The sequence below is a fragment of the Oncorhynchus gorbuscha genome, linkage group LG26 (genome assembly GCF_021184085.1).
Source record: "Oncorhynchus gorbuscha isolate QuinsamMale2020 ecotype Even-year linkage group LG26, OgorEven_v1.0, whole genome shotgun sequence".
Taxonomy (NCBI): Eukaryota; Metazoa; Chordata; class Actinopteri; order Salmoniformes; family Salmonidae; genus Oncorhynchus; species Oncorhynchus gorbuscha.
In genome coordinates, this window is record NC_060198.1 from 9306543 (window position 1) to 9326729 (window position 20187).

The window sequence follows — 20187 nt, forward strand, 5'->3', positions numbered from 1 at the left end:
TCGAGTGGAACATATCTCAACTTGAGCTTGACTCCCAGGGTCAAACTTTCTCATTAATTAGGAAAATGAGGAAGCAGGGCTGTGTGTTAGTGATAGCAATGGGGTCAGTCCGAGAGCCTGGGGACCGTTCGGAGCGAACATCTGCGATTTTGCAACACACACACAAACTCTCTCTGGTGGTCCAATGTGGGGTGTTTCTCAGGATGTGCGAGAAACAGAAACAACTGATAGACTTAGGCCTCATTTTATTTTGCCCGCAAATACCACAGTATTTTTCTTTCTGATATTCTTTCTTAGGCGTTGTAATTCAAATGACTTTTTAAGCATTTTTATTTTAAATTAATTTTTATTTTAAAGAAATGTATTTGGGGGATTAATGGTCCTCTTTACAGTAGGTGTGTGTCATTAGGAGGACTCAGTTTAGCTTGATCCAGCGAACTCAATTATATGTGCTTAAAGGGATCAGTTAACACATTTTACTACCTGTGGGTCATTAACTTGAGTTGATAGCCCCGTGGGGTTTGAAAATTACCACACTTTTGCTTCCCGGTGTCATTTCTTACTTCCAGATTCAATCTTACATTAAATGTGCAGTATGTTCCATTTATATGAAATAATAATTGCACTACAAATAATTGTGTCATGTCTCTTCGTTGAATATTTTTAGTTATCACCTTGCTTTCGTAATAGTAGATCATGTGTTCTCATGCCCCGAAGACAAAATGTGTATTTTATTCATTTATTTAACCTTTATTTAATTAGGCAAGTCAGTTAAGAACACATTTTACAATGACGGGCTGTACAGTTGGTAAATGAGGGAGAGAGAATGCACTTCAAAACACACAGTACGTGCCAGGCATTCCCATGTGTGTGTGTTGAGGTGCATTGGAGTCTCATGGTCGTATAGGTAGGTGTGTGTGCTGAAAGGTCTGGCAGGAGCGAGGCGCCTGCAGCTTTTGTGTGTTTCTCTATTGAAGGGCAGTCACCCTGAATCCTGCCTGGCCCACGGAGCAGGTGTGACTAGCTTATGTCTGTTTGTGTGCGTCTGTGTTGAAAGTAGCGGAAAACACAATTGTTCTCTTTCTCTCATTTGGCTGGGCTCTCATCACAGGAATCCCACCGTAGAAGTGTGTGTTTGCGTATGTTTGCGCGGTGTGTGTGTTTAACAGCACCAACAGGGGTTGCTGTCCAGCCTCCTCTAGTTCCTCTGCGACTGTGAAGGTGTCTCGACTTCAGACGAGGCCTGTCAGGAAGAGCTGCGGCTGTGAAACCTCAGCACAGAGAATGTCCCAGGTCAATGCAGGTGTTAAAACAACATGGGCCTTGTTTTCAGAGCTCTGAAATATAGAAAAAAAAACACAAGTATAACAGGTATTCAATGGCGAGCGGCTGTATCGCCATAGTTACCACCAAGACAATGCAAGATGATTATTTGGTTGAACTCATGAAAGGGGGGGGCTCCACCTGGATGAATGGATAAGGGTTGAATGAAGCCTGAATGACATCACAACATTGCAGGAAACGCGATAAGCCAATACCAGACAAGCAAGCGGCACGTCAGCTTTTATCTTCAATTGTTTTTCATTAAGTCCAGCAGAGAAGGAAACTGATGTAATCGTTAAAGCAGTTTGTACTCAAACACTTTGATATTCGTATGTTGCTCGGTTTAAATGTCATGTGGCATTTCTTTCTCAGTGCATTGAGAGCACGGTGCAATTCATTGCTGGAACCCCTCTCAAGACCAGGAGGATGACTGAAGACAAGAGGTCTGACTCTGTACGGGCTATTGTGATGCAGGTCTATCACTTTCTAAGGTTCTAAGAACCAGAAGCTTAGATAAAGTGTGTTTTGCTCTTTCCTATTGGTCGCAATTGGAACCAGTTATTGTAGCTTGAAGCTTATTACACCTTTGCATCCCAGTTGCATACTGTATGATAGCCAACACGCCCTGTAGCATAGCTCTGTTCTTGTAAAGATGGAGAGAATGCATATTGCCCAGTTGTTGTAATCCCTGCTCCCACCATTAGACAGGAAGTGAAGGAGTCTGGGTAGTGTAACTTTAGAGCTGCCTGGAGCAGTCTGAGCAGTGATCCGGCAGCCTGAGGGAGCGGACACACCACACCGAGTGTCCATCTGCCTTCGCTGTTCGTTGGGGTGCAGTGTTTCAGGGACCACCCCGAAAAACACACTGCGGGTGTGTGACTGCCGACGTGTTTGCGCGATTCTACATGTAGAATCGGATGGCAAATTACGGCTGCCACTCTGTTCAGAGGTGCTAAGTACTCTCTGCCGGTAAACGCTACCGGTGTGTCCGTTCCTTAACTCTCTCTGCCAGCAATCCCTAAACCTCCGGGCCTCCAGGCAAGAGGGTTAAGGGAAGGATAGGTTTCCTATGCGATGCCCCCAAGGCAGATGGGTAGTTTTCCACCGTGATGCCTCTAAGGCAGTGAGAGGTGAGGGGGCTAAAGCCCAGTGTGAGCCCAGGCAACTAAAAATCAACAGTCCCAGAGCGGGAAGAAAACAAGCAAAAGAGGTCAGCCCTAATTAAGGAACCCTGGTGTCCGGAAGAGAGCTGGGAAACCAGACCCTACAGATAAGGGACTGAGCTGTGTGTGGACCCCCTGAGACTCCTCTCCAGTCTCTAACATAACTTGTGTGAAGGAGCTAATTACAGTGTCTGGACTAAAACACCACAGCCCTTCAATGGATCGTTGTTTTAACTGGTGCAAGGGCACATGGTAACAGGAAGTAGCCTACTTGAGTGCGTGTGTGTTTCGGGAGGGAGTGAACTGAAAAACATGGGCAGATGTGTCAGGGTGGAGCCCAATCCACATGTTCCCTCCCTCCTGTGGCATTGGCATTGTGATGCAGTATTTGGTGCTGTACATTGTAGTGGAACTATTGGGTCCTGTGGTAAATCATTGATGATGAAGGGAGACCCGGACGGGACGTGTGTGTGTGTGTGTGTGTGTGTGTGTGTGTGTGTGTGTGTGTGTGTGTGTGTGTGTGTGTGTGTGTGTGTGTGTGTGTGTGTGTGTGTGTGTGTGTGTGTGTGTAGTCAGACGGGGGGTTTAATGAAGTTAAGCCAAACGACGAGTCATGAATAAACATCAGCTGGCTAATTAAACTTGGCCGTAGCAACTTTATTCATTAGTAAACCAGCAGCAAACACGACCGGGGATTTGGTGTGGAATGATAATACTGTACTGAAACCATGTCTGCTAGAGTCTTCTAGGAGGAGAGAATAACCTTGAGAGAGAGGGGAGGGCAGAGTGAGAGAGAGAGAGAGGAAGAGAGAAATAGATAGAGAGAGAACAAGAGAGAGCGAAAACAACTCGACTCAGCTCGGTGCTTGACCTCATTATCAGGGAAGTTAACTCTCACAGTATTTTACCTTGGGGTGAGGGGGGGGGCTGATCTGCTGAGGCCCAGGTGTCAAGTAGGATTTGTATATCTGGTAAACATACACGTAGAGAATACTGTAATTATTCACAGCGCTTTATCGGTTGTCAGGCACCAGACTGATAAGTGGGTGTAGGCATCCAGAAGTGGTGTAGATACACTGCAGTAATCTATAGAGTTTGTAATTCAATTGAAGAATGTATGTATATATTTTGTTCCCCTTTGTTCATCCCTTGATTCTCCCTTCCTTTCTGTCTCCGCAGCCTGTAACTGTAACCTGCATGCCAGGCGATGCCGTTTCAACATGGAGCTGTACAAGCTGTCTGGGAGGAAGAGCGGAGGAGTCTGTCTCAACTGTCGCCACAACACGGCCGGACGCCACTGTCACTACTGCAAGGAGGGTTACTACAGAGACCTGTCCAAAACCATCTCTCACAGGAAAGCCTGCAAAGGTACGAGGGCTTCCGTCCCGGTCTGACTGTTGACTCTGGGGCTCTCTTGTCGCTATAGTGACATGTAGCTCTATGATACACAACTGTTATCCAAAGTTACACTGTATGTCATAAATTGAGTACATTTAGAAATTCTCCTCATCTGAAAACATCATATTGTGATATTTATTTATTTAATAACCCAGCTAGTCATGTTGACTGGTGAATAATTAACCACTAAGCTATGTGGGAGGGACATCTCCTATGGAAAAGTTAAGAGCAGAATCAGGAGAATTTGAAAAACACAGGGATCCATACATTCCTGGCCTGTCTTACCCTCATCCAGCTCTGTCAGTGGAGATGGGTCAGTGGGAGTCTGTGGTGAGGTAGGGGTTTGGGGGGTCTCCTCACTGACACAGAGTTATTTGGCTTCATTTGGGGCGAGGGATGGGGGGGGGTGACAGGGAAGCAAAACAAACAGGAGAGGTGTGAAGTGATCCCCGGGCGAGGCGCAGGTCAGATGAGTGAGAGGAATTCTGGGATGGGTAGGAGGCGACAGGAGGGGGGGGGGGGCGCACTTCTACACCACGTGTGCTCATCAGGGTTCATCAGGCAGTGGGAGGGTGTAAAGGACGCCTCAGTTTCCTGACGTTTTTGACCTTCACCTCGGGAGAGAAGAGGGTAAAAAGAAAGAGAGGGAGAAGAAAGATTAAGTTTTCAAACCTCCTATAGCTGATAGCAGGGAGCTAAAGTTCTGTTCAAACAAGGCCCCGGTAACACTGTGAACGTGCCCCGCATTCACACCCACATACACACACAGACACACACATACACACATACACACACAGACACACATACACACACATACACACACAGACACGCCCTATAGAGCGCTTCCTTCCAAGGGCGGACTAAAGGGAAATATTGCACCCCATGTTTTCCCACATTATTCATGGAGGAAGTAAATAAACAAACAAATCAATCAGTTTGACAGAGAGGCTGTCTTGTCTGTCTGAGAAAAAAGTGCATCTGTGCTGCTCAACCCATAGACAAGCCATAGACAAGCCACAGACAAGCCACAGACAAGCCATAGACAAGCCATAGACAAGCCACAGACAAGCCACAGACAAGCCACAGACAAGCCACAGACAAGCCATAGACAAGCCATAGACAAGCCATAGACAACCCATAGACAAGCCATAGACAAGCCATAGACAAGCCATAGACAACCCATAGACAAGCCATAGACAAGCCATAGACAAGCCATAGACACTATTCACAGGCGGAGGGATGCCTAAGTCGATGTATTTCAACTGTTATGTTGTTTTCTTCATTTATCCACACCTGACATCAACACTACAGTATGAATGTGGAATAAGTGTCTATTTCCTGTATTGTTTGTGATTATTTGCTTGTGTCTGTTCAATGTCATATTTTCACGTAACTGCAAAACATGAATTTGCTATAAAGTTACATTTCTAAAAGATTTGACAGAGAGAGAGAGAGATTGAGAGTAAACCGTCCGATTTATCCAAACACCACATCCAGCATGATTCATTCTTCTGTATGAAAAAAAGTCCTAATAACAAGTCATGGAACCTAACCCAAACATCCATCCATCCCATTATTGCAGTGTTCCCAACTGACATGAACACTTCGGGAATGTCGATTCGGAATGCAAACAGACATCCATCACGAGAGGCTGTGTATCATTAACCCCCATACTATATACCCTCCCCATCTCTATGAGGCTGTCTAATAGTTGGGGATTTAACCTCTGTTACTCAAATCCATCCCTTTTTTCATGTGGACAAGAGTTGATTCTTTCAGCACCATAACTCAGCCTCACGGTGGACTTCCCTGTGATACATTTAAGTCTACTGATGCATTTTATCACCGTGTTGATTTTAGATGATCATATTTAATTCAATTAACATTTGAATTCAATGACATTTATTCATCAATTATATTTATTCATTTATATTTATGCCGCAGTGCTCCCCGATATGTGTGCGAAGCTCCACTATCAAAAGACTACTGCTCGTCTTTTACCCCCTGACTTTCAGAACCGTAGCAGATTTTAATAAGGACCAAAATGAATAATCCATCTTTACTCCCAGCTGAACCCCTTTACTCTGGCTTTTTATTAAATATGATTTGCTTTACTTGGAGAGCTAATGAAGACCTCTGGTTCTGCGTCAGAGGCCACAGAGGATTTCCGAGGCTGTGTGTGTGTGTGTGTCAGAGGCCACAGAGGATTTCCGAGGCTGTGTGTGTGTGTGTGTCAGAGGCCACAGAGGATTTCCGAGGCTGTGTGTGTGTGTGTGTCAGAGGCCACAGAGGATTTCCGAGGCTGTGTGTGTGTGTGTGTCAGAGGCCACAGAGGATTTCCGAGGCTGTGTGTGTGTGTGTGTCAGAGGCCACAGAGGATTTCCGAGGCTGTGTGTGTGTGTGTGTCAGAGGCCACAGAGGATTTCCGAGGCTGTGTGTGTGTGTGTGTCAGAGGCCACAGAGGATTTCCGAGGCTGTGTGTGTGTGTGTGTCAGAGGCCACGGAGGATTTCTCAGACGTAGCTGAATTAGGGTCAACAAACTAGCAGGAATTCGCTAATGGATTCACTGCAGCTTTGAGTAGTTAGTTAAGCCAAAGTTGATATGCCACTCAAAACCCTCAATATGTACAATGAGTGTTTGGGTCTATAGCTACTGCAGAGCCTAGAGTAACCAACTTTATTTCTGTTGAGATTTTGCAAGTCTAGTTTCCTAGTTAAAAAAAGAAAAATGTTCGGATTTACTGTAAATGATTAATTCAATATTATGCCCATTATTTAATGGCAGGAGACTGATGCCTTAAATATTATGTCAAAACAACTTGTCAAAAAGCTGTGAAAAATGCATCAGTGTGGACCTCTAGGCATCTAATTCTGAACGTGTGCATCCGAGACATGTGGGGCTCTGAACGTGTGCATCCGAGACATGTGGGGCTCTGAACGTCTCTTGACTCCTTTGATTGTACCAACTGCCAACACTACCGACATGGAAAACCGAGAACTCTCTGTGCCTCCTTCATCATCTCAATGTCTACTTTTCCCCAGGCTGGTCTTCATGTTTTTGACTCATGCTCGTAACTGCTTGATTCTCTCCCTCTTCGCTGCTGCCAACTTGATGGCCAAACTGTACACATCTCTCCTGTTACTTTATATGTGATGTTTTTAACGCAGGTTGTGGAATATGACGTGGTTCCAGTTTTTATTTCTAGAAGATTCTAGGAATGGAGTCTACATCTGTGTTTTTTTTTTTTTTTTTTTGGAATCTAGTGAGGATTGAGTCAAGCTTCTTGCTTATGTTCTCGAGAACTTTTACAAGCCTTATGGCTCAATAGCATTTGCTGGCCGAGACTTAACACCTCTGAACGTAATTTGCGAACCGAGTGAAAAATGAAACAGAGCGCGCTGAACGATCTGCGGACGAACGCTAGATCGACATTCGGTGTGATGTGTGAGAGCTGGGCAGACACAGTATGTAGAGGCACACAGGCTCTGTCTCTCTCTGTCTCTCTGTCTCTCTGTGTCTCTCTGTCTCTGTGTCTCTGTGTCTCTCTGTCTCTGTGTTAATGAAGGTACCACATACAGTGCTTTACTTATTATATGCCAACTCCTATGAACCATTTCGTGCTTAGCTTGTACAATTATTTAAAGTCTGGCATAGCATAACTCCAGATAATTCAATGAAAACTAAAACCGTGTAACTAATGTCTGTTCGCTCCAGCAGTGACATAAATACACACCATGCAGCTACACTAAAGTGACAGCAATTAAGGCCCTCAGTCATTTATTGTTCAACGGGAACCTTTGCTGGGTAGCTCTTGGGCAGAATAAGCCCTTTAGCAATGCAAGAGGGTAGAAGAGTACAGAGTCTTGCTTTTATGTGAGAAACTCGATCACTTCAAATGACTCCCATGTGAGGCCATTGCGAAGGAAACTGAGAGCAACCGGCCCGAAAGAACAGTGCCCAGAGCCTAGATTTATGGCTTCACCCCTCATTGACTAGAGCGTAAACACAGAATGCATTTTGAGTGAGGGCCTGGGTCCTAAGTGACTACTTTTGGACGGTGCATCTTGTTAGTTTCTCCAACACCTTTGTTGGCAGAGCTATAATAATATCCCATTTTGGCACAGTGTCCGGGCGTGGCCCAAGGCCCACCATGCTAACAGTTTATTGGATAGGGAACCTATGGTTGATACCACACAGGAGGTTGGGCCTAAAGTATAGATAGTTAATTAACATGGTATGATAGCCAAGGTGGGCAACAGGGTAGAAGCTCTCTGGGTGGTCTGGTTACGAATCAAACAAACTCAGCACTGCAAATATTAGTTGAGTTGATAAAGAGTTTGATACACTGGCTGTCATGGCAACCCCTTTTAGGAGGTTTGTGGCCAAGTAATATTCAGATGCCGTGATAACGGTAAAGAAAACACATCATTGACACCAGCCTTGAATCTTTGGTTATGATGCTTTTAAAAATCTGACGATGAAAGGCGAGTGTCTGAAAGTTATTCTACTGAGAGAAATACCAAGCTTAGTGCAGCGGGGAACCATATTAGTGCCATTTACTTTCATCGTAATTCACACCGTAACGTCAGCCAGTATGTAATTACTTCAGTGAGTTGAACTATGAGGAACAAGTTTAACAAACAGAACAAAAAATGTGTCTTTGTCAAAGGAAACTCTTACTTTCAGTTAGAATAACATGTAGAAGTTATTACGTTTCTCCTCTCCATATGTCTTGCACTGTAGAACTGTATTAACCATAAATAACATTATGGTAGAGATTTAAAATAAATAAAGTGTTTGTCATAACTTCTCTGGAAATGAAAAATAAAGTCATATTTATGTTGCTGTTATCAATTATAATGACTTACATGTATTTTGTTGCATGTAAAATGGCAACTATATAGGAATAACATTGTCTGTATGCCCATAGGCTCTTGCCTTGGCCAAAAGTGTGACATCCCTAAGGTTTCCCCCCCAAAAATGTATCAATAAAATACCAAAACTTCTGAAAACCCAAATTGAGATCGACATTCCCTGTATCAGATAAACATGTAATTGAAAAAAGGCCTGAGTCATGTAACACTATTTAATCTCTCCTATCCACACATTTTTTTGCGGACCAGTAGAAACCTAATTATAATAGAACACAGACATGGCTCGGGTTGGGCCTTATCCAACAGCCAACAAATTATTCTTATAGGCACCGAACGCACATACCCAAACTGAGGGGGAGCTTTGCAGTTCAAACTTCAAATGCTTTATGGTAAACGATTGGCAGAGTTAGAAAATTCTCACATTGAGCAATGGTCGTCTCCTATGAAGAGCGAGCTCCTTTGAAATGCCTTCCATCACCCTCCCCGTTAACCAAGAACATTTTTCACTCTTATGTGCAACTCCCTCCTCAAAGTGTGTGTGTTACACTAGTAGGGAACGCAATCATAGCTCCATCTGAGCCTCTTCAAGGTCTTCATGTAGAGAAACGAAACATTTATATACAGGACCAAGTCCCTCAACCTTCAGAGCCTAAAAAGGCGTATTCTCTCCGACTGCTCCTTTAACTAGCTCATCTTGAGGACCAAGAGAAGCACTTTCTCCCCACTTCAAGTGTGTGTCAGAGGTTGGAAGGAGCTAGCGTTTCGCTAGCCTAGCTAGCCCCTGTAACTAGCTCACCATGAGGGGCTCATTAGCACTTTCTCTGCCCTCTACAAGTGTGTGTGAATGAGGCCTGGAGGATGGAAGGAGTTAGCCTTTTTTGCTAGCTAGTCTCCCTATCTTGCCCAGCCATCTGGAGTAGCTGTGAGGAAGGATAGCAGGATAACGTAGCTACTTAAGTGCTAAGTGGACACACGCTTAAACTCTCACCAGGTGGGCCCCCAGCAGGCTGTTGCAGTCAGCAAGGGCAGGAGGAGAGAGACACCATTGTAAATATTATTTACAATGGTAATATTTATTATAATATAAATACACACCATGCAGCACCATATATATAATATTTATTTTCCTTTTTGTCCTTTAACTATATGCCCATCGTTGCAACACTGTATATAGCTATAATATGACATGAAATGTCTCTATTCCTTTGGAACTTTTGTGAGTGTAATGTTTACTGTTCATTTTATATTCTTTATTTCACTTTTGTTTATTATCTATTTCACTTGCTTTGGAAATGTAAACATGTGTTTCCCATGGTAATAAAGCCCTTTGAACTGAATTGAAATTGAGAGAGAGAGAGAAAGCATGAGCGAGTGAGAGCGATAGAGTGAGAGAACAAGAGAGTCAGAGAAATCGAGAGAACAAGTGAAAAAGAGCGGCCCACCTGCAGACCATGTGCGGAGCAACTTGATTTACTGGCAGGCTTAAGCTGTGGTTAGTGGGGCAGACGCTCTTAAAAACACGGTGCTAGCTCTCAGAAGCTCTGAAGAGGGCCGCACTTTGCCCTCCTTAACGCCCCCCCCCCTCCATACCCCACCCCCCTCCGCCCCACTGACAGGCTCTTAAATTTACATGCCTGAAGACCTGCCCGATTTGCCTCTACACTTGTTTATAGGTTGTGTAAGCCCCTCCTTTTTTATTTGTCTCTCTCTCTCTCTGTTTTCAAGCCTCCAACACTCCCCACCTCTCCCAGACAAAATGAGGCAATGAAACCTGGTGACAGATTGGCCTGAAAGTGGTAATCGTTACACTCGCTTTAAAGCCCGCCGGCCTGATAAGGGGAGAGGGCTACGGATTCCCCCTTCGTTGTCTGATTAAGATAAGCAAGAGTAGCAGCAACAGCTACTGACTCACATAAGACAGACAGACAGACAGACAGACAGACAGACAGACAGACAGACAGACAGACAGACAGACAGACAGACAGACAGACAGACAGACAGACAGACAGACAGACAGACAGACAGACAGACAGACAGACAGACAGACAGACAGACAGACAGACAGACAGACAGACAGACAGACAGACAGACAGACAGACAGACAGACAGACAGACAGACAGACAGACAGACAGACAGACAGACAGACAGACAGACAGACAGACAGACAGACAGACAGACAGACAGACAGACAGACAGACAGACAGACAGACAGACAGACAGACAGACAGACAGACAGACAGACAGACAGACAGACAGACAGACAGACAGACAGACAGACAGACAGACAGACAGACAGACAGACAGACAGGTCATGATCAGATGAGCTCCTGCATTTTTCAGCATGTTCTTTTAAAAAAAGATAGATTTAGTGTTAGATAAACTTGGATTTTTTTTGTCAGGAACATATACAGGATGCTACCCTCTACAACATAACCTTCACTCCAAATCAAAACGCAAAACCTACAACCTCAATTTGGACGGAATTACGGAATCACCTGGAAGGCTTACAACTACCAAAGATGATTAGGGACTCAGGTATGCTCTTTACCAAGTTAGCATATACCCCTAACTCATTCCATTATATTAATCAAAACAGGAACATTTTACATTTGGCTAGAAATTCAATGATCTTAACAGAGAAACATGTCCTCCTGTGTGCTACCCATCTCCCCACTAGAATCCCCATACTTTAATGAAGACAGCTTCTCCATCTTGGAGGGGGAAATCAATCATTTCCAGGCCCAGGGATATGTACTAGTCTGTGGCGACCTAAATGGCAGAACTGGACAAGAACCTGACACCCTCAGCACACAGGGGGACAAACACCTGCCTGGAGGTGACAGCATTCCCTCCCCCATATGCCCCCCTAGGCACAACATAACCAACAAAATTGCGTCACAACTCCTGCAGCTCTGTCGCAAGCTGTGTAGTCAATGATAGGCTTCGAGGGGACTCCTATGGTAGGTACACCTATAGCTCATCGCTTGGCAGTAGTACTGTAGACTCCATTATCACTGACCTCAACCCAGAATCTCTCAGTGTTCACAGTCAGCCCACTGACACCCCTATCAGACCACATCAAAATCACAGTCTACTTGAACAGAGCAATACTCAATCATGAGGCATCAAAGCCAAAGGAACTGAGTAATATTAAGAAATGCTATAGATGGAAGGAATGTAAGTTTAGAAACCTACCAAAAAACAATTAGGCAACAACAAATTCAATCCATTTTAGACAACTTCCTGGACAAAACGTTCTACTGTAATAGCGAAGGTGTAAACTTGGCAGTAGAAAATCTTAACTGTATATTTGACCTCTCAGCTTCCCTATTAAATCTAAAAATCTCAAATAGAAAACTGAAGAAAATGAACAACAATGACAAATAGTTTGATGAAGAATGCAAAAATCTAAGAAAGAAATTGAGAAACATGTCCAACCAAAAACATAGAGACCCGGAAAACCTGAGTCTACGCCTTCACTATGGTGAATCACTAAAACAATACAGAAATACACTACGGAAAAAGAAGGAACAGCACGTTAGAAATCAGCTCAGTGTAATTGAAGAATCCATAGACTCTAATCACCAAAATGGAGACGTATGGGTAAACCACTTCTCCAATCTTTTTGGCTCTATTAACAAAGAACAAACAGCAAAAACATATACATGATCAAATACAAATCTTAGAATCAACTACTAAAGACTACCAGAACCCACTGGATTCTCCAATTACCTTGAATGAACTACAGGACAAAATAAAAACCCTCCAACCCAAAAAGGCCTGTGGTGTTGATGTCGCCAGGACCACAAATACCAATTCCATCTAGACACCGTTGCCCTAGAACACACAAAAAAACGATACATACCTTGACATAAACATCAGCGCCACAGGTAACTTCCACAAAGCTGTGAACGATCTTAGAGACAAGGCAAGAAGAGCATTCTATGCCATCAAAAGTGACTGACCCAAACTTAAGGAAAGCTTTGACTATGTACAGACTCAGTGAGCATAGCCTTGCTATTGAGAAAGGCTGCGTGGCTCTCAAGAGAAGACAGGCTATGTGCATATTGCCCACAAAATTAGGTGGAAACTGAGCTGCACTTCCCATCCTCCTGCCCAATGTATGACCATATTAGAGACACATTTCCCGCAGATTACACATATCCACAAAGAATTCAAAAACAAACCCGATTTTGAGAAACTCCCATATCTACTGGGTGAAATACCACAGTGTGCCATCATCACAGCAGCAATATTTGTGACCTGTTGCCACAAGAAGAGGTCAACCAGTGAAGAACAAACACCATTGCAAATACAACCCATATTTATGCTTATTTATTTTCCCTTTTGTACTTTAACCATTTGTACATCGTTATAACACTGTATATATACATAATATGACATATGTAATGTCTTTATTCTTTCGGGAACGTTGTGAGTGTAATGTTTACTGTTAATTTTTATTGTTTATTTCACTTTTGTATATTATCTACTTCACTTGCTTTGGCAATGTTAACATGTGTTTCCCATGCCAATAAAGCCATTTGAACTAAATTGAGAGAGAGAGAGAGACAGGCTCATAGCCTGTATGAATCAACCAAAATACAAAAGCTTCTCATAAAATCTTGTACCTAATCTCAACACTCTCTGGTCATTAGATCCAGTCATTTAGTAGAGTTCCAGTTGACAGCAGCATTTACATAATATTCCCACCACGGGGAACGAGAATGCACATTGTGGTCTGTAACACCAGTGTAACCGCTTATACCCACAAAACCTCAAATTGCATAGCTCAAACTGAGACCTTTGATGATTCTCATAGTGAGAAGTGACACTAGAGAGATGTAGGGAGGGGTCATTCTGAAGGACAATACGCCCGCAGGCTAAAACCCGACATCACTGGCTGAATCCAAAAGTCATTTTCTGAAACCCCGACATCGTTGGTTGTTCTGTAGGACATTCAACACGGAACACAGCCCATGGGATGCACACAACCAGACCCAAGTCACATAGTTCTGTTACCCTGGCAACGTCTCATGGAGTTTAGGGGCTTGGTGACTAGAGGAAAGATATTAGAGAAGTTCTGGTATTGATTAGAATATAGGATTTGTGTCATGTGTGGCATATCGTTATGGTAACCACGCCATGCCTGGATATGACAGTACAAACACAAGGAAAAACTTTGCCTATAGTTTACCATTATATATTATCACTGTTAATCTGCTATTGAACACTTTATCAAACTTGATATAGTGAGTTTAGTTGGCAAGATAGACCAACTGTGGGTTTAGTTGAAAATAAAGACATGGGGGTTAGCCTAGTGCAGGCAAAAAATGTTGCATTCCTGAAGCATATGTCTTAGATAGACTCCCCAGGCAGAGAGGAAATCTGACAGCCATTTTGGTTCCAAACTCAAACCACTGATTAATAAAAAACAGCCAATCAGGATTATCACTCCGATTTAATCATCTAGTAAACACAGTCGCCTGCTCTAGTCTCCTTCTTTCCCACAAAGAAAGAGCTAACGATTCCCAGCAGTCAATGTCAACTAGTACTGTATGCCCAGTTTGAATATGCTGAGCGTATGCTGTTCGTGTGTTCTTGCAGCGATGGCACTGCAAGTCAAGCTTGTCGTGTTGTGGACCCAAGTAAGTCCTGTCACTCTTCCCGCAGCAAAGCCTCACAAGCTTCACTGTCTCTTCTGTCCTCGACGCTCACGTTTCCAACCCTGTTGTCACCACCGCCACTGCTGTTGTTGTTGTTGTGTACTGTATCTGTGCTCTCTCTGTATATGAGTGTTACGTGTTTTTGTGTCCCCACCCACGCCAAACGTGTGTTCTCTTACCTCTTCTCTTCTGTTCCTCACAGCATGTGATTGCCATCCCGTGGGTGCTGCTGGCAAAACCTGTAACCAAACCACGGGTCAATGTCCCTGTAAAGACGGCGTGACTGGTATCACGTGCAACCGCTGCGCTAAAGGCTACCAGCAGAGCCGCTCGCCCATTGCCCCCTGCATAAGTATGTGGAACCCAGCCTTTCCTAGTTGCCTGAACTTGCCTCACCAGCCGCATATGACTTTTGCCCATTCCATCTCCATGCTTAAACATTCATGCACACCTCCACAAAGAAAATTGACAACTTACAAAAAGGAACAAACTCACTCACTCAACCAACCACCAACCCTCCCAACCAACCAACCCCCCCCCCACTCTATCCTGGCTTGAACACACACTACATGGCACAGAATCCTACTTTTCTTCTTTCTCTCTTCCATTGGTTTCCTTAGACAAGCGTTTAGCCACAGTGTTCTGACCAACGGGTAAATCTGAAAGCTAAAATAAACAAATCATCCCCCAGAATCCTCTGTGAAGCCTCAACCTCCCCATGTTGACAGTCCCCATAAATCCAACAGTGCCAAGTCCAGAGCCGAGTTAACGAACACCAATTTTAGGATCCACCAGTGTCCCTCATTAGCTAAAAAGGGAAAAGGGCCAATGACCAAGGGCAATCGGCATCTCCCCCAAAAAATATCTGAATTTTTTGGCATTTGTTTTCAGACCCCAAAACAATACATTTTAATTGCTGCTTTTAGTCAATAAAATTATGATTCGGAGGTTAAACAAAAGCTCTTATGAAATTAATTATTCTGAAGGGATATTTTTGGCCAATGTCCAAGCCAAGGGGATAATTAAACCTACAAACTCCATTGGAATCGGATACCTTTCATTTTCCTGGGAAAGTCGAGCCACTCAGTTGGAGGTGTGAAACTTGGAGATGCTGAGGTCCCAGCGATCAGATGGGATCAACACAAATATTTAGTTTCTTCAATAATTGCTAAATAATCTTTTTTAAAGCCCTTCCCATTAACATTTAGCGATACTGAAACCTCTTGCCAATTTCAGTTTTAACAGGGAGGGATAAAATGTCATATCTCTGACTTCATATACTTTCCAATGTAGAGGGCCATAAATCAGACCATACGAGTTGATTATGAGAAACGGGCTCATTATTATTATTATTATGTGATCTGGCACGCGTGGCTGAATCCTGATCGGCTATCAGGGCTTGGCAGGTCGATTAGCAGTGACACAGAGTAATCAGTAGGGAGTAAAAACCATATGGCCTCTGGCAGCAATTATTTTTCTTGTCACAAGACAGACTGTTTGGTTCTTAATGAGAAAATAACAAATTAGGCCTGTATAAATGAAACAATTAAGGGAAAGGTGATACCTAATCAGTTGTAGAACTGAATGCATTCAACTTAAATGTGTCTTCCGAATTTAACCCAACCCCTCTGAAGCAAAGAGGTACGGGGGGCTGCCTTAATCGATGTCCACGTCACCGGCGCCCGGGGAGCAGTTGTTGTTGAGGGTTAACTGCCTTGCTCAAAGGCAGTACGGGAGCGACCTTTTGGTTACTGGCCCAACACTCTTAACCACTAGGTTACCTGCCGCCCCTATGATGAGTAAACCTTTAGATTCCTAATGTTTATATACAGTATACAGTATTGTATACTATACTGCCTGATTGGGATAAGTCCTGCAAACTAATCCAATCAGAGACGTTGATCAAAAGACTTGATTCTTTCTTCCTTTACCACACAGAATCTTCATCTATGCATGACAGTACACTGCTATTGTATTCCTTTCCTGTGTATCTTATCTAGCTTGCCACCCTTTCCTTTGATCTATGTGTTCTCATACAGCGGTATGTGTGCTTGTCTGTCCTTGCTTCCCCTCACTGCTTACTCACCTGTTTCGGTGGTTTTATCCCCCTTTTGCTGCCAGTGTAACAAAATGCATTATGTTTTATATCTACATCTAATGTTACCATCCTGCTCCTTTGGAGATAATAGGAGCTCTCTTTATGCATGGCTTATTTCAAACGTCAACTTCCTGCCTCTGTGAATAGCCGACACGAGAGGGTGAAGTAGAGCTGAGAGAATGAAGTCTTGGATGCAAAACCGCAGAGACCTCGTCGTGGGGGCGAATAGAGGCGTGAGGGGAGAGACGTTACAGATTTCACACCCCTCCTGCTATCGCCCCCTCCAGATCTTAAGATTGCATCTCGCTGTTCCCCTTTGATCTGATCTGCCAGGTAGCTCCACCTGTATGGCATTCATATTTGGAAGTCCTCTGTTCTCAAGCCTTCCTAATATGGATGCTGTACAGCTGAGAGAGTAAGTCTCTACAGGTGAAACCTAACCAGTAACCATCCCTTCGTACGGTTACCCCACACGGCACGTCTACATCTATTGAAAAACTGTAGGTTGTACACTAATGCTAAAGCTTGTCTGCTGGAAAATAAACACTCTTATTGTATACTCGTCTTATTTTACATAACTCTTTCATCAAAATAACAGTTGTCTTTAATCTTATGGCGAATGTATTAAAACATAATGAAGCTAACTTTTGTCTGTGTTTGTGCTGTGTTTTTACCCGGAAACAGAGATTCCCGTTGTTCCTCCGACAACCACAGCCAGCAGTACAGAGAAGCCAGCAGGTGAGTGGCTCGTCTCAGTCCTTATCTCTCTGCTTGTGTGATCCTAATATTGCTTGTATGATCCTAATTCCTCTGCAAGATGGGATTATCAGAACATGTTCTTGAGACTTATTTGTTGATATCAAACTGTTTAAATGCCACTGGCTACCCATAATGCCTGTAGCTAGGATTTGGTTTACAGTGTGTATTTAGGCTGAACAGAAAACAGGAAGAACTGCTCTCCCGCTCTTCCATCCACACCCCTTCTAACTAAACATTTCCTTCACGTGAAATGTTAGTTAGAACGAGTACAGTTTAAATTGGATCCCCATTGCCTCCCCCTCGCTCGAAGTTCATAAATATTAAATCAATTAGCCATTGCCTTGGGATGTAGCTCCTTTAATCTTACACTCTTCATCCAATTAACTGTGTAACTGGAACACAGTGGGGTGTAACAGGAACGCAGTGGGGTGTTGGCACGGCAACGCACTGGGCCATGATATTGTTGATCTGTTGATTGTGTCTCTCTCTAAGAGGAAAAGAGAGGGAATATGGTAGAGAGAGGAAAAGAAAGGAATTTGGGGTTCTGGCGCTAATCAGGGAAGCCAGCTCTTTCTCGAATTCAGGAGAGAGGATACAGTAGCTTGTTCAGAGGAAAATTCTTCCAAATTATACAGCGTACATCACTCTCCCACCAGCTACTGTCAAAACACAGCAGTACGCTGTATATATAATTGAATGGACTACTTCCTTAGTTAAATCTTGTTAATCAACATGGGGAGATTAAATGGAATTTGAAGGCACTTTTATATAAACATCTGTTAAAGTTGAAAATTAAGCCAGAGACATGGTATGTGATATAAACTATTCAGGAAAGAATGTTAAGAACCACATTACAAATGAGCAAAGATGACAATGAAGATTTGCCACAAGTTAAGTCAACACAAGAACCTGTCAGGGGGCAACGCAGGCCACAGACGTATTCTTTGCCCCTAGCTTGTGGAAAAGTGTAGTCATAGTGGTGTTCCTCTCTCAGACAGCGAGAGGAATCGTAGCGTGCGAGAACGCCTGGCAGCTGCTCTCATTTCTCTACTGCTGCTCTGACAGATCAGATTGACAGGGAAGTGAGGGTACTGCTGGTGTCGGAGAGTAAAGCCCCCCCCTCCTTTTTCCACCACTTCTCTTCTCTCCCCGTTTCACGCTTTGTTTTGTAATATCACCAAATCAATACAACAGGTGTTGTAGCACCTTACCGTGAAATGCTTACCTACAAGCCCTTAACCAACTATACAGTTTTTAAAAAAGAGAGTTAAGAAAATATTGACTAAATAAAACTAAAGTAAAAATGTAACACAATAAAATAACAATAATAAGGCTATATACACACCAAGTCAATGTGCGGGGATACAGGTTAGTCGAGGTAATTTGTACATGTAGGTAGAGGTAAAGGGACTATGCATAGATAATAAACAGCGAGTAGCAGCAGTTCGGGTGGCCATTTGATTAATTGTTCAGCAGTCTTATGGCTTGGGGGTAGAAGCTGTTAAGGAGGCTTTTGGTCCTAGACTTGGTGCTTGCCATGCGGTATCAGAGAGAACAGTCTATGACATGGGTAACTGGAGTCTTTGACAATTATTCTGGCCTTCCTCGGACACCGCCTAGTAGGGGCACCTAGTGGAGCCGGTGTTGAGGATCAGTGTGGCAGATGTGTTGTTGCCTACCCTTACCACCTGGGGCAGCCCCTCAGGGAGTCCAGGATCCAGTTGCAGAGGGAGGGGTTTAGTCCCAATGTCCTTAGCTCAGTGATGAGCTTCGTGGGCACCATGGTGTTGAACGCTGAGCTGTAGTCAATGAAAAGCATTCTGATATAGGTGTTCCTTTTGTCCAGGTGGGAAAGGGCAGTGTGGAGTGCGATTGAGATTGTGGCATAAGTGGATCTGTTGAGCGGTATGCAAATTGGAGTGGGTCTAGGGTTTCCAGGATGATGGTGTTGATGTGCGCCATGACCAGCTTTGACGTAAGAGCTACGGTGTTGATGTGCGCCATGACCGCCGACGTGAGTGCTACGGGGCGGTAGTCATTTAGGCAGGTTACCTTCACTTTCTTGGGCACAGGGACTATGGTGGTCTGCTTGAAATGTAGGTATTACAGACTCTGTCAGGGATAGGTTGAAAATGTCAGTAAAGACACTTGCCAGTTGGTCCACGCATGGTCTGAGTACACGTCCTGGTAATCCATCTGTTGATCTGTTTAAAGGTCTTGCTCACATCGGCTACGGAGAGCGTGATCACACAGTCGTCCGGAACAGCCAGTGCTCTCATGCATGCTTCAGTGATGCTTGCCTCGAAGCGAGCATAGAAAGGCATTTAGCCCATCTGGAAGGCTCGCGTCACTGGGAGGCTCATGTCCGGGTTTTCCCTTTGTAGTCTGTAATAGTTTGGAAGCCCCGCCACATCCAACGAGCATCAGAGCCGGTGTAGTAGGATTCAATCTTAGTCCTGTATTGACACTTTTCCTGTTTGGTGGTTCGTCTGAGGGCATAGCGTGATTTCTTATAATGCGTCCGGATTAGTGTCCCGCTCCTTGACAGCTGCAGCTCTAGCCTTTATCCCGGTGCAGATGTTGCCTGTAATCCATGGCTTCTGGTTGGGGTATGTACGTACGGTCACTGTGGAGACGACGTCCCCGATGCACTTATTGATGAAGCCAGTGACTGAGGTGGTATAGTCCTCAATGCCATTGGATGAATCCCGGAACATATTCCAGTCTGTGCTAGCAAAACATTCCTGTAGCATAGCATCTGCGTCATTTGACTACTTCCGTATTGAGCGAGTCACTGGTCACCTGCTTTAGTTTTGGCTTGTAAGCAGGAATCAGGAGGGTAGAATTATGGTCACATTTGCCAAATGGAGGGTGGGGAGAGCATTGCACCCATCTTTGTGTGT

At 44.0% G+C, this 20187-nt stretch overlaps 1 protein-coding gene across 2 annotated transcripts in view; it reads left to right on the forward strand.

Moving 5' to 3' along the window:
• Positions 1 to 20187, forward strand: part of LOC124016410 (netrin-1-like) — a 97781-nt gene that overhangs the window by 50054 nt on the left and 27540 nt on the right. Inside the window, exons 3-5 of one of the 2 annotated variants that reach the window (XM_046331968.1) lie at positions 3666 to 3854; positions 14630 to 14779; positions 17210 to 17263. In XM_046331968.1, coding sequence (XP_046187924.1) covers positions 3666 to 3854; positions 14630 to 14779; positions 17210 to 17263 — 393 coding nt within the window. The remainder of the gene's footprint in view (positions 1 to 3665; positions 3855 to 14629; positions 14780 to 17209; positions 17264 to 20187) is intronic. The other variant, XM_046331969.1, reaches the window with a different exon arrangement.